General features: G+C 39.9%; 1 protein-coding gene across 2 annotated transcripts in view; it reads right to left on the bottom strand.

Moving 5' to 3' along the window:
- COP1 (COP1 E3 ubiquitin ligase) overlaps positions 1–20,978 on the bottom strand; it is a 114,885-nt gene that overhangs the window by 73,492 nt on the left and 20,415 nt on the right. For both annotated transcript variants that reach the window (XM_081949561.1, XM_081949562.1), the window contains exons 7-11: positions 17,253–17,312; positions 14,052–14,128; positions 11,756–11,813; positions 7,688–7,802; positions 5,979–6,114 (exon numbers count right to left, since the gene is read on the bottom strand). In XM_081949561.1, the coding sequence (XP_081805687.1) occupies positions 5,979–6,114; positions 7,688–7,802; positions 11,756–11,813; positions 14,052–14,128; positions 17,253–17,312 (446 nt within the window). The remainder of the gene's footprint in view (positions 1–5,978; positions 6,115–7,687; positions 7,803–11,755; positions 11,814–14,051; positions 14,129–17,252; positions 17,313–20,978) is intronic.

Raw genomic sequence — 20,978 nt, forward strand, 5'->3', positions numbered from 1 at the left:
ACAGGATGAGAAACGGGGAAGAAAGGCAACCTGGGACCCCTGCAATCCTGTTAAGTCTGCAGTGTCCTCGAGACAGAGACAGCAACTCTGAACGTCTCTCTGATGGAAATCGCTGAAGAAGTAAAGAGGAAATTAATCCTAGGGGATGGAATCGCAATCTTAGACAATATCATCAAAGAAAGGGGCATTTCAATAACAAGAAAGAACAGAAGTATTAAAACAATAGTCTTCCCAGGGATAATGCACAGCAGTTAAATCTGGAAACTGAGAAAGAGAAAGAACCCAAATGCTTTCCAATTATGCAGTTGCAAAATATTAGTAAGGATGTCATGCATTGCAAGAGCAAATCAATCTGTCCATAATCAAATAAAGCCTGACTGTTCCCCTGAAGCAATGACCAGCAAGCAGAAACTCACATATTCAGGGCACACGATAAACTAGGAAAATAGATGTTTGGAAAGGCTGAGGGAAAACAATGGAAAAACTGAATAAAAGAGATAACTGAATGTGGATTTTATCGATCTCATACTGCCATTTTAAATTAATTAAAATAGCCAACTCTCCCCTAGGACACCCTTGCTGACCTTGGAACAGTCAAGATATGAGTTCTGTTCAGTTACTAAAGCTGAACCAATTCAATGCAACTACCGTAATCAATGTAATCCATCCACTTACACTGATAAATTTATTCCTTATAAGAAGAGTTTTCACAGATTTTGTCAAAACAAAGTGGGTTCAAACTTATTATTATATTTTGTGGAATTTCTTGTACATGGAGAATATAACCTGCTTTTACTTGTTCACCTAATTTTCTGAGAAAAGAAATCCATTACTTATACTTGATTAGCAACTACTGAATTTATAGGGTCCAGTTATTTTTAAATGGGAATGGTTTTCACTTACAGGATGTATTGGTCCTTGATTTTTCATGCATATTGCATGAACAGCTGGGTCTTCCTGACAGCCAGTCAGGTTTTGCCAATATTCTATTTTATGGTCAGATCTCTCAGAATTCCAAATGTGCCTTATAACACCAAAAGCCCCCCCCCCCCCTTCTCCATTAAACAAACTCAGAGAATACTAATATCAGTTTCTCTGAGACAGAAGTATTCTATTTCTTCAGAAACTACCTGCTCCTCGGTACATGTATGTAATGCACAATTCTGTTTACTGTTGTTGCACACCTTTTCACAATATGGGATACATGTTCTCTGCACAAAAATGTGCATCAAAATTTAGACTATAAATGACATGAAAGCTATTCCATCTACCGTTTTATAATTCTCTTTAAAAAATCTATTTTCCCTTTAACAATAAAAATCTATCACTACCTCTTCTAAATATGTCTTCATTAATATTTATCTATAGTAGTAAAAAGTTTATGAACCTTTTGCATTTTCAATATTTAAAACATGATGTTCGCCACGTAACTCCTAAAATGAGGAAAAGAGAATCCAGTTAAATGATTAAAACATTATACTTATTGATTTATTGAGAAAAGTAACCCAAAACTTCTTATTTCTGTGTGGCAAAAGTATGTGAACCTCTAGGATCATCAGTTCATCTGAAGCAGAATTTAGAGTCAGGTGTTTCAATCAAGGTGATACTTGGTTGTGATGTGGGAAGTCCTGCCTTGTATAAAAAATAGAATTCTGGGGATCCACTATCACAGTCTGTTTTTCACAACTCAAGGATGTGGAAGTGTTTCATAGGTTGAACAAAGGAGATTTCTGAGTACCTCCAATTCAACACCATTACTATTGTTCCCAGGAGGAATTGACCAATCGAGATCATGCCAAGAGCAAGGCATGTTAATATTCTGGGACATCTTACAGAACTGCAGACTAATGCCTAAGGAACTAAAGGCCTCTCCTGCATTTGTGAATGTCAGCATTCATGAAACCACCATCAACAATGATGTACAGGCAGGGTTGCAAGGAGAAAGTTACTATTCTCAAACAGAACAATGCTATACATTTACAGATTGCAAAAGACCACATGGATAAGCTAAAAGGATATCGAAAGAATGAGACCAAAATAGATTTTTTTTTTGGCTTGAATGAAAAGTGTTATGTTTGTTGAAAGGAAAACACTGCATTCCAGCTTAAGAACTTTATTTTATCTGTGAAACATGGTGGTGAAAGTAGAGTTTGGACCTGCCTTGCTGCCTCTGGATCAAGACAGCTTTACATGATTGAACTATGAATTCTGAATTGTACTACCAAATTTTAGAAACAGAGAAGGTTAGAATGTCTGTCCATGAATTGAAGCTCAAGAGAAAGTCAGTCATGCAACAACCCAAAGCACACAAGTTGTATGACCAAAGACTGGTTAAAGTAGAATAAAGTTGAAATTTTTGAATGGCCAAGTTCAAATCCTAACCTAACTACGACGAAAATGTTATGGAAGGATTTGAAGTGGGCAGTTCATTTAAGGACGTCCACTGTGGTCCCTGAATTGAAGATATTCTGTAAGGAGGAGTGGTTTAAATTCCTCCAAGCTGATTTGCAGGACTGATCAATGGTTATCAGGAATGCTTAATTGCACTTATTACTGCCCGGTTGGAGGGAGGGGAGGGACCAGTTACTGCCAGCAAAGATTCACATACTTTTGCCACATTCAAAAATGTAGCTTTTGATTGTTTTCTTCTATACATAAATGAAGAAGTATAATGTGTTTGACTCATTTGTTTCCTTGAGTTTGCTTTATCTAATTTTGGGGTGTGTGGAGAATAGATAACATTTAGGTCATATTTATGCAGAAATAATGAAAGTTCAAGAGTTCACAAACTTTTAAGCACCATTATAACTCTAGCTACCTTTAGAGGTAAACCAAATGAACAGAGACCAAATGATTTCTTTCACAGTATATTAAAATATTTCACCCCATGCAGAAATGAAATGATGCTGCAAGTCACATACACCATGGTGAGCTTGTAGAAAGATGTCTGCTTCAATTCCTTGATGATTTGGAATAAAACACAATAATTTAAACTACATGAATACAAAAAGAATGAGAAAATTTGTGATGTGATAGATCAGGGGTCTTCAACTCCCAGGCCACAGCCCACTATTGGGCCGTCACCTATTTGGAACTAGGTTGTGTGAGAGGCGGGCCAGTGTGTGCGCACGTAACTCCACTTGCGTGAGCAGTGCCCCAATGGCTTCTTTGCTGCATGAGTGGAGCTGAATGCACAGTTCAGTCCCCTCTCCCCCACTCCCAGCCGGGTTGCCAAGCCGCTGTTCCCGATGCTCCAAAAGCAGAGTGCTGAGAGCAGAAGCTGAGAGGGACGAGCGTGCCCTACTCAGCTTTGCTCACTCAACAAGCCAGCTGCGCAGGACATCGGATCCACTTTTAGAGAGTCTGGCAATCTTGGTGAGTCTGAAAAAGCATGAGACAAAGGCTTTTCTTCTCCAACCCAAAATCTTTTGCAAATGGATGAAAAGCTTTGAAGGAGCAATCTTGCCCTGCTTCAGGCCTTCTGTCCTTTGCAAAAGCTTTGGGTGTGGAGAAGCCTAAAAGAGTGTGAAACCACACTCCAAAGGCTCCTCGGGCTTTTCTTCTCTCTTGTGTGAGTGGAGCCGTGGCCCAGTTCCCCCTTCCCACACAGCCAGGCCAACAAGTCGCAAAGGTTGGGGACCACTGTGACAGATAATGGGATCAAGGAATACATAGTATGTATCATGTATCTGAGAGGGTGATGTATACAATTACGACATGAGGCTGCCATATCTGTTGATGAAACTCTTAAAGTCCCATGGGAAAAATCAAGGAATCTGCAATATGAGTTTTTAAAACTATTTAAATTAATCTATACTATGATGAAAGTCAAGGTGATCATTTTGATGCCATCAGGTTATCCCTGGGAATTGGATTCCCAAATGATGTAAGCACTCCTCCTAACTATACCTTGAGTCTACTAGTGCAGATAGGTCAAAGGGTGCCATCATACTACTAAAACTGAAAATCTTGGAAGGATTTTTCTCCATAATGACTAAACAAAGTAATATATTCCTGAACTGTTAAGGGATAATCTTTTATGATGTGATTACTGAGCCATTCAAAAAATGATCGAACAAGAACCTTCAGAAAAAAGCAAATACACTCTTCTTTAAGATTAGTTTCATTAACTGCAAATCCAATCACATAAAAAAGCTGCTGTCTTGTTGGTTAATACACTAATACATAACTATTTCCTTTTTAACAGGAAAAGAAAGGATGGGAAAAACTGAAAAAGGCAGCTTTGCTTTAAACCAACACAAGTATATAAAATGACAATTTAATTTGATTTTTATTTTTTAAATTTTAATTAAAAATGTAGAATCCTTCAATTATTTAATAAACGAAAGGGAAAACTTTAACAATGCAAATATCAAGACCACAACATACAAGTATAGGGGCTTGCACATTTAATTCTTACAAGTCTATGTTTGAAATCTATATATTCAGCCACGTTTAGGATGCTAAATTTGGTTGCAAGCTGACTTCATCTTAAGTTATACCACAGATACAACATGGTTCTCTCTATTTCTGGAGTAGTAAAATGTGTTTCTGTCTGTCTGGTGCTTCCAATTGAGAGTTTTTAAATGAAGGACTTGGCAACATTTGAGAACAACAGGAGAGAAAGTATTGACATTTTAAAAAATAAAATGTAGGAGGTATCTGTTTTTTCGCAATTTTGAGAGGGAACAATTAGCTTATCAAGTTTGTTGGTCAGTTTGCTACGCGATTCTAAAACTATGTAATACACACACATATATACACACACACACAAATTAAAAGCAGTTCTACTTTTTAAAATGTCAATATTGGCTCATAACTTTTGAAAAATTTCACTCATTTAGAAATAAAGAAAATGAATACAAATGGTATGAGATCTTGCCAATGTACTATTGTTATCAAACAGTTAACAGTTCTTGTTATTACCAACATTACCTGTAAAGTAAACTAAGGTTGCCACCTTGTGGTTTGGTAAATTACTACTACTTGCCTGGGAAGGTGACACTTCTCCCCCTCACCTTCTAAATGAGAGTATTGTACTATTTTTTTGAGAATGCAAAACAGAGACAAAATATTTCTTGAAAACATTTCCTTGAAATTGAACTGGCATTGCTTAAATTCAGCCCAGCTGCCTTTGAGATAAAAACTGACTAAACACTGACCAAAGTAAATTACCCATGAGGATAGCCCATTTATTATAGATGATCCTAAAGACAACAAGATAAATTTAAGGAATGTTTTCAGCAGCACTAAAAAATAACACACTCTGAAATTCATTTACTTAAAATGTTCTCTACCAAACTAATATGGCACTTCCAGCATTATCTCTGTGAATAACTCTAGAAAACTTAACAAATTGAAAGGAGAAAAATGATAGAAGCGAATCCAGGAAATGATGCCAACAAGGAATTCCTTTCTTTGGAAATGGACTTCCTCTATTTTCATTTCTAAAATCAGAATGGAAGAACATCCAGTAAAAATATTTTTATTATATTGAAGCCCAGGGTATTTTAGAAAATTCTTTTGCCTATGTTTCAGCTGGTAAGCATACTGTTTTTGGTAAAATAATTTTCTAAAACACTTTGGACTTCAATATATTATGTTGTGTTTCTACAAAATAGATGATTTCCTACTGGCATTTGTGATACTCTCCCCATTTTATGTAGACTAAATGTAATAAATATGTTAAATATATTTATATAAATATGGATATGAATCTATATTCAAATAATAATTATTATTGTAACAATAGATCAGAAATGATGGATTATTCCATCACTTACTTTTTTCAAAATTAGTGTAGTGACTTATGCTAATTGTAAAGAATGAAAATAAGCTTTAAAAAGCAAATATCAAGATAATATAAACAACATCTAACTTCACAAAGTCCTGTGAATAAAACTATCTGCAAATAAATGAAGAGTTTTGTCAGAGTATAAATTTTCAGGATTTATAGCACTCAAACAGGTATTTATTACCTTGATACTATGCTAGATCCGTTGTAGAGATCACTTGCATAAGACAGTGTTGCCAAAGGTCGAACAGAATTGTAGCGAGTAAACTTAGACAGGCACTCTTGAAATTCATCCAGCTGGTTTGAAGTTCTACTATCATCTAGATGGGAAAAGCAGGGAGAAAAGAATGCAGTTTAAAAATTTACAAGAAGGGAAAAATGGTAAAACATAGTTTCAGTAACTGCCACTACACTTTCACAGATCAATTAAATACTATTTTTTTCTCTATTCTGCGGGTCTAGCATAGAAATGGTTACATGTGTAGTCCATTAAGATCTGAAAATATGTTCTGCAGTACACAGCAAATACAGAATTTAAGCAGAATACCTGAAAGTCATATACAATCTTTCATCATCCTTTCCCAGCCTGACGCCTATCAGAGGATTTAGTAGGTACACACAGATGTCATCCCCCACAAGCATGATTTGGGCATAACCAAGTACTTCTGTGGAAAATACATACAATGTAAAAGTAGTCTTCTATTAGTTTGCCTAATTCTAAATCTCTTAGTAAAACTAGCAAATATAGTTTGAGAGGGAAAATAACTTTTCAACTATTTAAGACATGAGAAAAGCATCCCATCAAACTTGCTGCAACATAACTGCATACCCATTTATGTAATATGAATACAAATCCCAATGGATGTTATATTCTATCATCGATATTTTAAAAAGCCACTTTCTTATTACAAAGCTGGGATGTAATCAGTGTAAAACTTTGTTATGTTGAACATGACAAATCTAGGGAGAGACAAGGATATGTCATGAAAAATGTCTGCTGGATGTTGAGAAAAACAGGTAGGTTGTCCAGTGGTTTGAAGAGGAATGTCCCATGATGTGAACTATAGAAGAATTGAATTATACTGTAGTGCAAATCTAACTACATGGAAGAAGACTGAGATGTGACACTGGTCTCCAGGATAATACATATATATAAGTAGTCCTCGACTTACAACAGTACATTTAGTGACCGTTCAAAGTTACAACAGCAATGAAAAAAGTGACTTATGGCCATTTTTCAGTTATGATCTTTGCAGCTTCTGACAAGCAAAGTCAATGGGGAAGCCCTATTCATTTAACAACCAGGTTACTAATTTATCAAATGCAAAGATTTCCTTAACAACTGCGGCAAGAAAGGTCATAAAATGGGGTAAAACCCACTTAGCATATGTCTCACTTAACAACAACAAAAAATTGGGCTCAATTATGATACTAAGTCAAGTACTACCTGTCACACTTATAAACAAGAGCTTCAACATTCCAGAAAAAAATATGACCTTGAGATTTATACAGAAAAAAATAGAAGGGGGACAGAAAGAAAAAAAGAAACATGGTTCAGGATCCAATCTGGGTCTATCATTGGGACCAGAGGTTTAGTCTTCTGAGCTTTCGGACTTGCGCTGGAACCCATCCTCAGGGAAAACTTCTCTCTCACCAGGATGTGTCGCTTAGAGATAAGAAACATCATTTTGAAGTAAATAATATTAGGAATATAGGAAAGGTATGGATCATACAATAATATTATGGTTGCAGATGTCTATTATCCTGCCCTGCCCTGTTCTGTCTTGTCCTGTCCTGTCCTATCCCAACCATAGCAAATTACTATGCAGAACAGAAGGAGGATGTTGGGAGGCAAGACAAACCACTTTATTCAGAAGCTAATAGGCATTCTACCTGATAGACGAGTCATCCTGGTAGAAAAGTAGCATTGTTCCAAATCTTCAAAATGAGCTGTAAGTCTCTTCCTCCTTGAAGCTAAAGTACTATTATACCATGGCTGTTTCTTAGTCTGAATGAAGGAAAAATAAAAATTATGTTCATAAATCAAACTCAGTACAACTATCTTTAATGTACTCATTATTTTATAAATTGTACTTAAGACATTTCAAATAGATATTTATCTCATTTTTAAAGTTATGTAATGCACAGATGAAGGGAGAAGCTCAACAGATTTACACATCTAAGTTTCAAAAAACAATAACAAAATCAAATGCCACAGTACTAAATGTACCCTCTCTTAAGTTATTCTCACACCAATATGGTTTGAACACTACAAACTAAAAAAAATGCTGAACCTAGATCTTCTGGAAGATAACAAAAGAGGCAGATTATGAAAATAAACATTAGTACCACCAATGTATCTTGTTCCAAAGATTTACAATCTGTTGTCAGGGGAAATATTCCCATACAACTCAATACACAATACATAAAATGGGTAACCAAATGTGATAATTAAACAACCAAGTCACCTGATTCTATCCCATGCAGAGCTATAAAGAAGGTAACTGGGCCCTTTATTAGTGGTCCATTCATAACACCAGGGAATCTACCTGGTTTCCCTGAAAATAAGACCTCCCTATAAGCACAATCAGGCTTTTGAGCGCATGCGCTAAAATGAGCTCTCCCCCAAAATAAGATCTCCCCGAAAATAAGGCCAAGTGCTTATTTCGGGGGTCAAAAGAAAATAAGACTCTGTCTTATTTTTGGGGGAAAACAGTATTGGGAGTTAATGCACAACTCTGCAGAGTTGTAGTGCCACATGGGCATAACAAATAACACCTATAAACTATCTAAACCACTGCACTTTGCCGAAAGGAAGCCTCTGGGTGGTTTTCAAGGACAGTTGCAGGTATACCATATTGCAAAAGGCCAATTGGGAGATGAATAAGTGACAACTGATGAGCAAATCTCCTTATCCAGTAATGGGGACCCCCTGACCAGAGCCGCCATCACCCTTTAAACAGTGAATGGAGAAGGACCCTCAGATAAGTCTGAACAAGGCAATGCCAGAACCCCATTCAAAACCAAAGATAGATAAAAGAATATGTTTCTTTATAAGCAAACCAAAGACAATTTGGGAGGCTGGCAGCCCTTTCCAGCAAGAAGTATCGTGTTGGTTTTATTGTTGATGGAAGATTACCGCATTTTTCAGAGTATAAGACGCACCAAGATTTTGAAGAGGCAAATTGAAAAAAAAGTTTTTGCAGTCTGCAGACCTCCCCAAAACGGCCTGGTTTTTGTCAGAAAAGGGCATGCATAGCCTTTAGGAGGTTTGTACAGTGCTCCTGGGGGCTGAGGCGGGGGCAAAAACAAGCAAAAATCAGCCCATTTTTCATAAAAACGCGCCCGTTTTTCGTCAAAAAAGGTCATGCATACCCTTTAGGTGGCTTCGAGAGTGCTCCTAGGGACTGGGGGGGGGGGTCAAGAAACGGACTGTTTTTTGCTCATTTTTGCCTTCCCCAGCCCCCAGAGCACTCTAGAAGCCTCCTAAAAGCTATGCACAGCCATTTTGGTGAAGGGGGCGGGGTTTCAGGAGGCCAAAAATGCTGTATTCAGTGTATAAGATGCACCCAGATTTTCAGCCTCTTTTTTGAGGGAAAAGGGTGTGTCTTATACTCCGAAAAATATGGTATCTGCAAAGTTTTGCAAATAGCAATATCCCTTAGATTTATATACCGCTTCATAGTGCTTTACAGCCCTCTCTAAACAGTTTACATAGTCAGCATATTGCCCCCAACAATCTGAGTCCTCATTTTACTGACCTCACAAGGATAGACAGCTGAGTTAACCTTAAGCCAGTCAGGGTCGAACTCCTGGCCATGGGCAGAGTTAGCCTGCAATAATTTATTCTAACCACTGCACCACCACAGCTCTTTACCAAAGAAATTTCAGATATTTGGAACAAATGGACCAAATTTAGGAAATAAGTGATGGGGGTAGTGGTGTTGCAGGGTGGCAGTCAATATTTTAAATACCAGGAAGTTAAATCATGTACATATATTCGTTGTTTATGCACTCCTACCTATATAGTTCTTGACAAAACTGTGGTTTTTTTTAACTCTCAAATTTATGTTGAGGTCGAATACTGCAGAAAAGCAAGTTTTAGATTAGGTTATTGCAGTGGTCGGCAAGCCGCGGCTCGCGAGCCACACTCTTTACACATTTTAATGCGGCTCTTCTGTGTGCCGGGCGCCCACTCCCCTCCCTCCTCTCGGGCACTTCAAAACAAGCGTCCCTTTCCCTTTTTTCTTTTCGACCCACAATGATTAGGGAGGATCCTGAAGTCGGGCGGGGACGAGAAGCGAGGAGGCAGAAAAAGAAACGGAGGCTAAGGAGCTTCCCCCCGCCCCCTCCCAGCAAAAATTTAACCGGGGAGCTGGGCGGGCAGTAGCAAATTAGCCGATCACGCCGCGTGATCGGTTAATTTGCTACTGCCCACGCGGCGTGATCGGCTTATTTGCTACTGCCCACCCGGCTCCCCGGTTAGATTTTTGCTGGGAGGGGGCGGGGGGGAAACTCCTTGGCCTCCGTCTCTTTTTCTCCCTCCTCGCTTCTTGGGGCTCCACCAATGGGGAAGCAAAGCCCGCCCCGAGTCCCTTTGGGGAGAGGGGGCGGTATAAAAATCTAAATAAAAGTAAAAGTAAAGTAAAGTAAAGCCCAGCGCCAGGCTTTGGGCTAACACAGAGGTCTGCAAAGTTGGCTGTTTTAAGACTGGTGGACTTCAATTCTCAGAATTCTGGGAGTTGAAGTCCACCAGTCTTCAAGCTGTCAGGTTTGAAGACCCTGGGGTTTTTTTTCTAAAGGGTTGGGGGTGCGAGGGTCTTGCAACTTGACAGCTTTAAGACTTGCATGCTTCAATGCCAGAGTTCCTGAGCCAACATGACTGGAGGAGGAATTCTGGGAGTTAAAGTCCACAAGTCTTAAAGCTGTCAGGTTTGAAGACCCCTGGGTTTTTTTTTTCTAAAGGGTTAGGGGTACAAGGGTCTTGCAACTTGACAGCTTTAAGACTTGCATGCTTCAATGCCAGAGTTCCTGAGCAAACATGACTGGAGGAGGAATTCTGGGAGTTGAAGTCCACAAGTCTTAAAGCTGTCAGGTTTGAAGACCCCTTGGGGTTTTTTTCCTAAAGGGTTAGGGATGCAAGGATCTTGTAACTTGACAGCTTTAAGACTTGCGTGCTTCAAATGCCAGAGTTTATTGAAACTAAAAACAGTGTACCATCCTATGTATTTTCGGTTTTAAAAATGTGGCTCTCAAAATAAATTTCAATCGTGGTTTTGGCGAGATTTGGCTCAGTTGAAAAAAAAGGTTGCCCACCACTGGGTTATTGGTAAAAAACACTCAATTGTGTAATTTCACTGGCAAGTGAATACTAAATATGTAGTTAAAATATTGATATTTTAGAAAATGTAATCCACTGTAGGAAAAAACAGTAGAATAGTCTTTACTTCACAGACTAATATCAAAAAGCTGCTCGTTTCCCTGAGAGTAAATTACGTTTTTATCTCAATGACATTTTTTTATTGTAAATTCAAACAAATTGAGGAACTCCTCCCCATATAACAATAAATCAGATCAGGTTTTTTTGCTCCATTTTTAATGCTGACTTAAAAACATGGCATGGGGGTGACCTTATAATCTATTCAGGAAGATGATAAAGAGATACTCTTAGGGCATGCAGAAACAACTTCATCAAGAATGAAAATGACACTGGTCAAGATATGAACAATGACAAGACAGAAGCAAATACATATACACCAGGGATTATTTGCATCATAGAGCAACAGTAAAGAGTCTACAAATAATTAAGCATTAATATATTGGAAGAGTTTAGCTGCTTTGATTTAATTACTGAAAAATAGAACAAATATTTCACTGAAAATATTTTGAACATTCCAGTTTCAAAAAGGTTATCTGCAACGTTTATCAACATATCTGAGTATATGAAGATTACTCTCATACCTGGGAACTGCCACTAAATCCAGAAGTTTGGCTATATTCTGTAGAATCAATAATGCTACTGTAAAAAAAACAATATGCATGAACAATAATAGTTAATTACATTTAAAAAATTCTGAATTTTAATTTATCTAATAATACAACTAAGAAAAAGTTTTATTGGAAGTTCTAAGGAGGAAAATTTCCTAGTGAGCTGCAGTGGCACAGTGCAGCACTGCAGGCTACCTCTGCTGACTGTCAGCTGCTTGCAATTTGGAAGTTCAAATCTCACCAGGCTCAATATGACTCAGCCTTCCATCCTTCCAAGGTGGGTAAAATGAGGACCCAAATTGTTGGGGGCAATATGCTGACTCTTAAGAGACGGCTGGAAAGCACTATGAAAGCACTATTGAAAGTCTAAGCGCTATTGCTAGTCTTTTTGAAGATGAGATTGGAATAATAGGTAGTCCTCAACTTACAACCATAATTGAGTGCAAAATTTCTGTTGCTAAGCAAGGCAATTGTTAGATGAGTTTTGTCCCATTGTACAACCTTTTTGCCACCATGGTCACGAAAATAACTGCAGTTGTTAAGTGAATCATGTGGTCGTTAAATGAATCTGGCTTCCCCATTAACTCTGCTTATCAGAAACTGGCTGGGAAGTTACAAAGGCTGATCACATGGGAAAACGCAACTGTCGTAAATACATGATAGTTGTCAAGCGTGCATATTTCGATCATGTGACCATGGGGATGCTGCAGTGTGAAAACCCGTCATAAGTCGCTTTTTCAGATGCCATTGTATCTTCGAACAGTTACTAAATGAATGGTTGTAAATCGAGGAGTACCTGTATAGAAATTTAAGTTGCTATTAAATAAGGTTGTGAGCAATACAACCACCTGTAATTTTGTAGAGGCAGAATTTGGCTGCTGAAGTAAATGGAGTCTTTTTGCTAGTGGAGGCTCTGTTCATCTTACTCTCTGCTACGCACTCTCAATCCATTTGCAAATATTACCTTATAACTCATAATACTATCGCTTTCTCAGTGTAGGTAAAAATAGTAATCTTTTTAAACAATATATTTAATAAACATTAAAAACAATACTCCAACAAAGATAGGCCTGGAAGACTGTTGTGGCCCGTCAGCTGCCAGCAGAGGGTCAGCTTGGGAGCCTTTGGAAGGCTCTGATAAGGAAACAGCATCAGGTGTCCTCCCCCAGGTGGAGAGGCAATTGTCTTTGGGGCCTGAGCTGAGTGAGGGGGAGGAACAGATGGGGCCCATTCCAGATAAGTGAATGTGCAGAGAGGAAAAGAGAGAACAGCAAAGGAAAGCAGTAAACCGGCTCTCAAGAAAAAGCCAATGTGGACACTAACCAGCCCCTCCCTGGCTGGGAAATAAATAGTAGGGGTTTGGGAGTGGCCAATTGACACAGGCAACTCATTTGCTTTTAGGATACAGCAAGCAATTCAGATTTCTTGGCCAGGTCTTTTGGGGCTAATTACATTTTTGTTTATCCATGTGAATAAAAGACTGTTCCTACCCTATTTGAAAAGGTGTTTGTTTTAATCACAAGAAAGCAGCTTATCATTACTTGCTAAGGATGGGTCAAAACACTGACACCTATCATTACAAAGCCCTAATTAATATCCCCCTCCCCTCCCCCACATCTGGGACTGTTGGAACTGTAGACATTTTTTCTATCCAATGTACTACATAGCCCTAGAGACAGTTACTTTGCTAACTATACAGGATGCCTTTTAACTGAGGTGATCTCTAATTTGTGAAGAAAATGAATTAAAGACGACATTAAAGTACTCACTCAAGCAAAATCTCCTGCTTTGTAGCTTTTGCATACAGTAAAGTAATAGCCTATGGTGAAACATCCCAGACTTTATAGATTTAAAACATCTACAGTGTTACAGATTTATCACCTTTGTATTAAGTAATTTCTATCTATGTTTGCTTCTACATAAACTATGCTTTAAGACAGGTTAATATGGAGTACAACAAGGATGGAAAGAGTAGGAAAAAATGTAAAGTGGTTTTCACTGAATTTTTTATGGCTTCTGTACAAACTTCAAAAATGGTTTGAAAGATTAGAATTGGACTGAGTACAAGCACACCACTTTTCACCATTAAAGCAGACAATTGTATAATTTGTCAGGGACCCTCATAAATCATTAAAAGAACATGTAAAGCAAGAGGATCTTTTTCAGGTTTGCATGCCTGTTTTAATAAACAGCAGAGAGGTGCAGGCACTCATTTTTTTAAAATCATTTTAAAACATATGTACATCTAATTCAACTGAAATTTGGTTACCTGTGTGAAGGAGATGGTGCTTCAAACTGGGGCACAGTGCTGTCTTCACTGACTGGTGAATACAAGCCACTCATTTCCTGGAATAAATATAGAGCCACACCACAAATAAATAATTTGATATTTATATCCTTTTGATAATTTTAGATTTTTATCAAAGTATTTGTTATTACTCGTCATCAAGTCATTTTTACCCCTAGCGACCACACAGATAGATTCTCTCTATGATAAACTTCTAATGGTACGCCACTCACCATTATTCCCTCCACCTGGCTATTCTTTTTCCTTCCATCTTTACCAGCTTTAAAGCTTTTTCCAGTTGTCTTTGCATGAAGTCTCTAAAATCAAAACACTATACTCATTTTTATTGCAGCTATTTTTTTCCCCAAAGGTGCTTTTTCAAGGGGCAACTGGATTTTGTTTTTCTTTGAAGATGTTTCAGTTCTCATCCAAGAAGCTTCTTCAGCTCTGACTGCATGGTAGGGAATGGGAGGATTTATATTCCTTGCAGGCAGCTGGTCATTTGCATTCTTTTAGTGTTGTTGAGGCCACTTAGAGGCTTATCTGTTCCTCCGGGTCACCTGAGTAGTGCAAATGGATGTGGAGCCTTCTTGGGTGGCAGGATGTTTTCTGCTAGATATTCATTTACTGGTGTACAGAAGCGCAGGTGGTTGGGGATTGGTCTGTGTGGTCTGTGACCGAGAGAACACAGATAAATCTCCAAATGGCTCCAACGACGCTGTAGAAGGAGACAAATGACCAGCTGTCTGTAAGGAATATAAATTTTTCCATTCCCACCAGCCAATCAGAGTTCAAGAAACCTCTTGGGTGAGAAATGTCTTCAAAGAAAAACAGGAAAGTCCAGTTTCCTCTTGAAAAAGCATCTTTGGGACAATTGTGACCTGGGTGACTGAGAATCTCCGCAGACATTTAGCTATTTTCTCCTTTTATATTTAACAGAGCAATATTTACAATTACTGTGCTTCCTTCAGAATTTACTGAAAAGGAGGCCAGAAAAGCTCCCATTTGAGTTATTTTAATAGCCAATAAAATAAGTTGGCTATTACCATCAAATGCAGAAATGTTAATCCATGAATATATTTATAATTAATGTTAATGCAAAAATTATACTTAAATGTTGTCAGAAAATAAATAGGTTTGCTTAGTTTGCTGAAATTTATAAGGTTAGAGTTAGGCTTAACTGAATGAACATTTAGCACTCTTACATTGGAAGAGTAACAAACTGAATTCACCCCAATGACACTATTTCTTCTTCTTTGCTGTACATCTCAGTATATCTTTCAAATAACTCTAAAACAGGGGTGTCAAACTCGTGACGACACGTCGTCGCATGACGTATCACAACTTTTCCCCCCTTTGCTAAAACAGGGGTGGGCATGGCTAGTCGTGACACATCTGCCCGCGAGCTGTGAGACACCCGTTCTAAAACTATCCAATACACAAGTCCAGATATCAGCCCAATGGAAGACTACAGATGGAAGAGCTCATTCTGCTATTGAATGACACTATTGTCATCAAAGAATAATTTCTGAATAAAACCTGAATTAGAATTATTGCTCTTATTTTTATCACTTTTTCCAAAGAAGGTAAAATACCACACAAACTTAGGAAAGCTTAATTAGATACGTTACATCTCTCTCACTGGAAAAAAAGTGTTCCTTGGTTAATTTACGTTTAACGTGTGCCTATAATTATAACTTTTTTGTGAAGTAATTTTATATGGCTGTGTTTTGTATGTCGATGTCCATACCATTTGTGCAAGACTGATCACAAAGGTCTTTCCAACTAAGACCCTATGACTTTTTGATGTTTCAATCATATGGGGTCATGTAATGTTGATAAGAGTATCATACCACCGTGGGTGCATAGAGAAGACTGAGGCTGCACACAGGTACTCCTCAACTTACAACTGTTAATGGAGCCTGCTCATGACAGTCCCAAGTTGTGACAGTTGTAAAACCAGTCAGTCATGTGACCAACCCAAGCTTTCAAACCTTTTTGTGATGGTTGTTAAATGAACCAATGGATTGCTATGTTTTTGCCAAAACCTGAAAGTGCCAGTCTTCAGCAAAAACATCGTAAAACATGATCACACAACTGTGATACACTGAAAATGGATGTAAATGTAGCCATTCATGTGGCTGCAGAGGTGGGTGAAACCATAGGAACTTTGCATCTGGATTGTAAGTAGTCCAAAGGTGGGTCTGCCATAAGTTCCACCAGTCCTAACTGTACAAAAGACATTTATGCTAACATTTTAAAGCTTTCAAATAATCCACTAGACTACAAGTAGTCCTCAACTGATTATTTAATACAGGGGTGTCAAACTCACGTCATCATGGCAGCATCACGTGACATATCGGGACTTTTCCCCTCTCCGTTAAACCGGACATGGGTGTGGCCAGTGCATGACACATCGTGGCCGCGAGTTTGACAGCCCTGATTTAATGCATTCATTTTATAACCATTGCAGAGTCCTCACGGTTATATAATCAAAATTCAAACTGTCATGTATTTACAACTCAGTGTCTCAGGGTCATTTGATTGCCATTAGCAATCCTCCCAGAGGCCTTCCAACAAGCAAAGTCAGTGGGAAGAGTTGGATTTGTTTAATGACATGATTCACTTAATGACCATGATTCATTTAATGATAACAATAACTGTAATCAAATACGACTTATTTAGCCACTGTATCACTTAACAACAGATGTTCAAGTCCCAACTGTGGCCATAGGTTTAGAACTAGTCCTCGACACATGACCACAATTGGGACTGGAATTTCAGTTGCTAAGCAATGCAGTTTTAAGCAAGTCATAACATGCCGGACTTGATTTTACAGCCACTTTTACTGCAGTAGTTGTGAATCATAAGGTTGCTAAGTGAATCACATGGTTGTTAAGTTTCTCCAATTGACTTTGCTTGCCGGAAGCCAGCTGGAAAGTTTGCAAATTATAATCATGTGACCGCAAGATGCTGCCACTGTCATAAATATGAGCCAGATGTCAAGCACCCAAATTGTAATTACTTGAGATAAAGCTTTATAACTGACAGAATTGTGGATGTATGGTAAACTTATAAAAAGTTAATTCTCCACCTTTATACTTGCCATCAAGTATGATGCAATCATTTTGATACCTATTAAAATAAAAACCTGCTTGTTGCAATGATTGTAGAGAGCTTTACCTCTACTCGTTTAATATCTTCTTCCAAAACACTCAGCTCCTTCTGGATTTGCTCTAACTGCTGTAGATTAAAAGAAAGATTTTAAATGTATAAGTTAAACCGGCAGGACTATCATAAATTACTTGCAATGGAAAAAGAGGTTGTGGGCACAATCAATGGTAAAAGAACAAAGTGCAGTAATGTATTTTTAGGTATGCATTCTACTAGCAGACATAGCAATATTGAAATGATGAAATATTATCAAAAATTATGTTCTTCACCATCAACAAGCACGCTCAATGTTAATAAATAAGATTTGCTTAACAGCCATTTACAAAAACCACAAGTAATACAGCAGTCCTTCGGATCTGAAAAAGACATGTTGTTTTGCAGTTTACTCTGGAAGCACAAAATCTACCATATCGGGGATGGGGGGGGGGGGGGGGGAAGGGCAGTGGAATTCTATTGTCACAGTAACTGTGGGTGTTACTTTGTGACACAGCTTATGATTTTCTATCAGGCTTCATTGCATAGGGCTAACCAACAGGTTCTGTCAGCAACTGCAGTTTCTAGCTCCTTTGGCTCTATATCAGAATCGCAGTGTCTTTGTAGAGCTTATGTAGTCGACCTCAAGGTCTCTTCTCAGACTCCACTATACCGTAGAGAAACTGATGAAGTACATCCCTTCTAATGATGTGTCCCACACATCTCATCTGAGCTCTGATAACCAGGCATCCAATGCTGGTGGACTCTGCACAATCCAAGACCCTCCAAATTGGATACATGATTTTGTGAATGCCAAGAAGTGGAGAGCATGCATCCAAAATTTCTCTTGTTATTTGCTATGCCTTCAGTACAGAGTCCAGAACTTACATCCATAAAGAAGGGAAGGGCTAACCACAGCTCTGCTCTGTAGAATTTGTTGATTGCACACTCTAGTACGAAATCACTTTGGTGCCTTTGTCCAAAGATCCTTCACTTAAAATGATCCTTCCAAAGTATTTAAACCTATTTACATTTGTCAACTGGGTGTTGTCAACAGCGATTTTTGGTTCTATGGGCTTGGTATTTGGCATGGGCTAGTGAAGTACTTCAGTCTTGTTCAGGCTGATAATCAGGCTGAGAAGCATAGCAGCTTCTAAGAATTTGTTCAGCATCAACTGTAGATCACTGTCTTTGTATACCAGGAGTGCAGAGTCATCAGCAAAAAGTGATTCTTGAATGACTGTGTGGAGGCACTTTGTATTATCATCTTTTATTGCTTTATTGTACATATAAAAATATTTCCTCATCAGCAGTACAAGTATGATCAATGTTAATAAACAGATTTTGCCTTTCTTAAAAGTCACTTTTTAAAAAACAAATATACTTCAAGTAATAGGAAGTCACTGATATGAGCAACAACTGATACTGAGACACTTGAATATTCATTTCTTAGTTTAAGACATTTAGTAAGCTAATTGAACTCAACTTGTGTTTGCCTAGAAATATGTTCAGTATGCTGATACTTTAGAATGACCATTGTCTTACCTGAAGGGTCGTTTTCAGGGCGCTGCGAAGGAGAGTCCAAGCAAGGGTTAAATACAGCCAATCTGCAAAAAACTGAATTGAAACTTTAAACCACGCCTCTGGTGCTGATTATCTTCAGATTTTTTCAATGAAGACGTGGAACTGTTGCGCGCTGAGAAGTCCAACAATGTAAACAAGTCAATAAGAAACCAAACCAACTGGAACCGTAACGTTCGAACTGTCACCAGCGGAGCCAGACCCCAGGGTGGGGTGGACTCTCCTTCGCAGCGCCCTGAAAACGACCCTTCAGGTAAGACAGAGAGGCTCACCAGGTCCGCAAACCAGGTTCTCCTGGGCCAGAAAGGTGCCACCAGCAGTACCTCCGCCGCCTCCGACAGGATCTTCCGGATGACTCTGGGAAGTAGAGGTAGCGGAGGGAAGGCGTACAGTAGTCCCCGCGGCCAAGGACAGTGCAAGGCGTTGACTCCTTCGCCACGCAGATTGTGGAACCTCGTGAAAAACCTCGGGAGGTGCGTGTTGGATGCGGTGGCGAACAGGTCTACCTGCGGACGGGCGAAACTCTGGAACAATAGCTGGAACAGGTGCGGATGCAGGCGCCACTCTGAGTGGTCTACCGTGGCCCTGCTCAGCCAGTCCACCTGGGTGTTGGTCATGCCCGAGATGTGTTCCACCTGTAGGGACAGGAGGTGCTTCTCCGCCCACCGTTCTAGGAGTTCGGCCTCTGACATCAATGATCTGGAGCGAGTGCCCCCTTGGCGGTTGATGTGCGCCTTTGTCGCAACATTGTCCGTCAGTATCCTCACATGGCGCCCTTGTATGCTGGACTGGAACTGGCGGAGGGCCAACCTGACTGCCCTCAGCTCCAACCAGTTGATGCTGTGAGCAGCCTCGGAAGGAAACCACCTGACCTGCGCCAGTTGACTGTGACAATGAGCTCCCCAGCCGTAAAGGCTGGCATCCGTCGTGATGGTGAGATGGACGGGTTCTTTGAAGGGGGACCACTTTGTCAGGGCAGGGGACAACCACCACCTGAGGGAACGCCGTATCTCTGAGGAGACTGGGATTAGCCTCGTCAAGCTGCTTTCATTGGCCTTTTGGTAAGGGAGCAGGAGCCACTGGAGCGGACGGGAGTGGAGTCTTGCCCAAGGCACGATGGACAGGCACGAGATCATTTTGCCTAGAAGCTGAGACAGCTGAACCACCTTGGCAGGAGCGACCACTGCACTTGTGCGACCCTCTCCCTGAGGCTGGTCCTACCTCTCCGGAGATAGGAAGACCCGGCAGGAGAAAGTATCGATGACGGCCCCTAGATGTTGCAGTCTGGTTGTCGGAAGAAGATTACTTTTCTCCAGGTTTATGGAGAACCCGTGGTCTTGAAGCACCTGGATGGTGTACTCCAGGTCTCTGGTCGCCTGTTGGTGGGATGACGACTGGATGAGGACATCATCCAGGTAGCAGTGCAGTCTTATTGGATGGGATCTAAGGAAGGCCACCACCGCCGCGAGGATCTTCGTAAATGTCCTGGGGGCCAATGATAGGCCAAACGGCAAGACTCGATACTGGTAATGGTGGCCTGCGTAAGTGAATCTCAGGTATCGGCGGTGGGCTTTGCGGATGGGTACTTGGAGGTAGGCCTCTTTGAGGTCTATGGATGTCTATATATCCCCCGGCCTGATGCATCCCAGGATGGACTGGAGGGATTGCATTTTGAATCTGCAATAGGTTACATGATAGTTTAATCTTTTTAGGTCCAATATTCCCCTCCACCCCCCGGAATTTTTGGGAACCAGGAACAGGATTGAGTAAAATCCTGTCCCCTCCTGACCCGCCGGAACAGCCTTTATGGCCCTGATATCCCTGATATGCCTGATCTCCTGTTCCATGAGGGACCGTTTGACTGGGCATGAAGGGACGGGGCAATTGATGAAGTGGCGGGGGGGAGGAAGAAGAACTCCAAGGTGAGGCCCATGCGGATCGTTTGTAGGACCCACTGGTCCGACGTGATCTGCTCCCACTTGGTGTGAAATAACTGGAGACGCCCTCTTATGGGAGCTGATCGTTGATGGTCATTTGTATCTCCTGAAGGGGCATGAACCAGACCCCCCCCAAAAGGGGCGTTTGGAATAGTGTTGCTGGCGACCTCTGTCGCGAAAGGACTGACAGTCCTGGGACCGATTGGTTTGCTGGGGATACACCCGATGAAATGGGGCGGAGCTA

The sequence above is a fragment of the Natrix helvetica genome (assembly GCF_964273705.1).
Source record: "Natrix helvetica genome assembly, chromosome: 3".
In the NCBI taxonomy this organism is placed as follows: Eukaryota; Metazoa; Chordata; class Lepidosauria; order Squamata; family Natricidae; genus Natrix; species Natrix helvetica.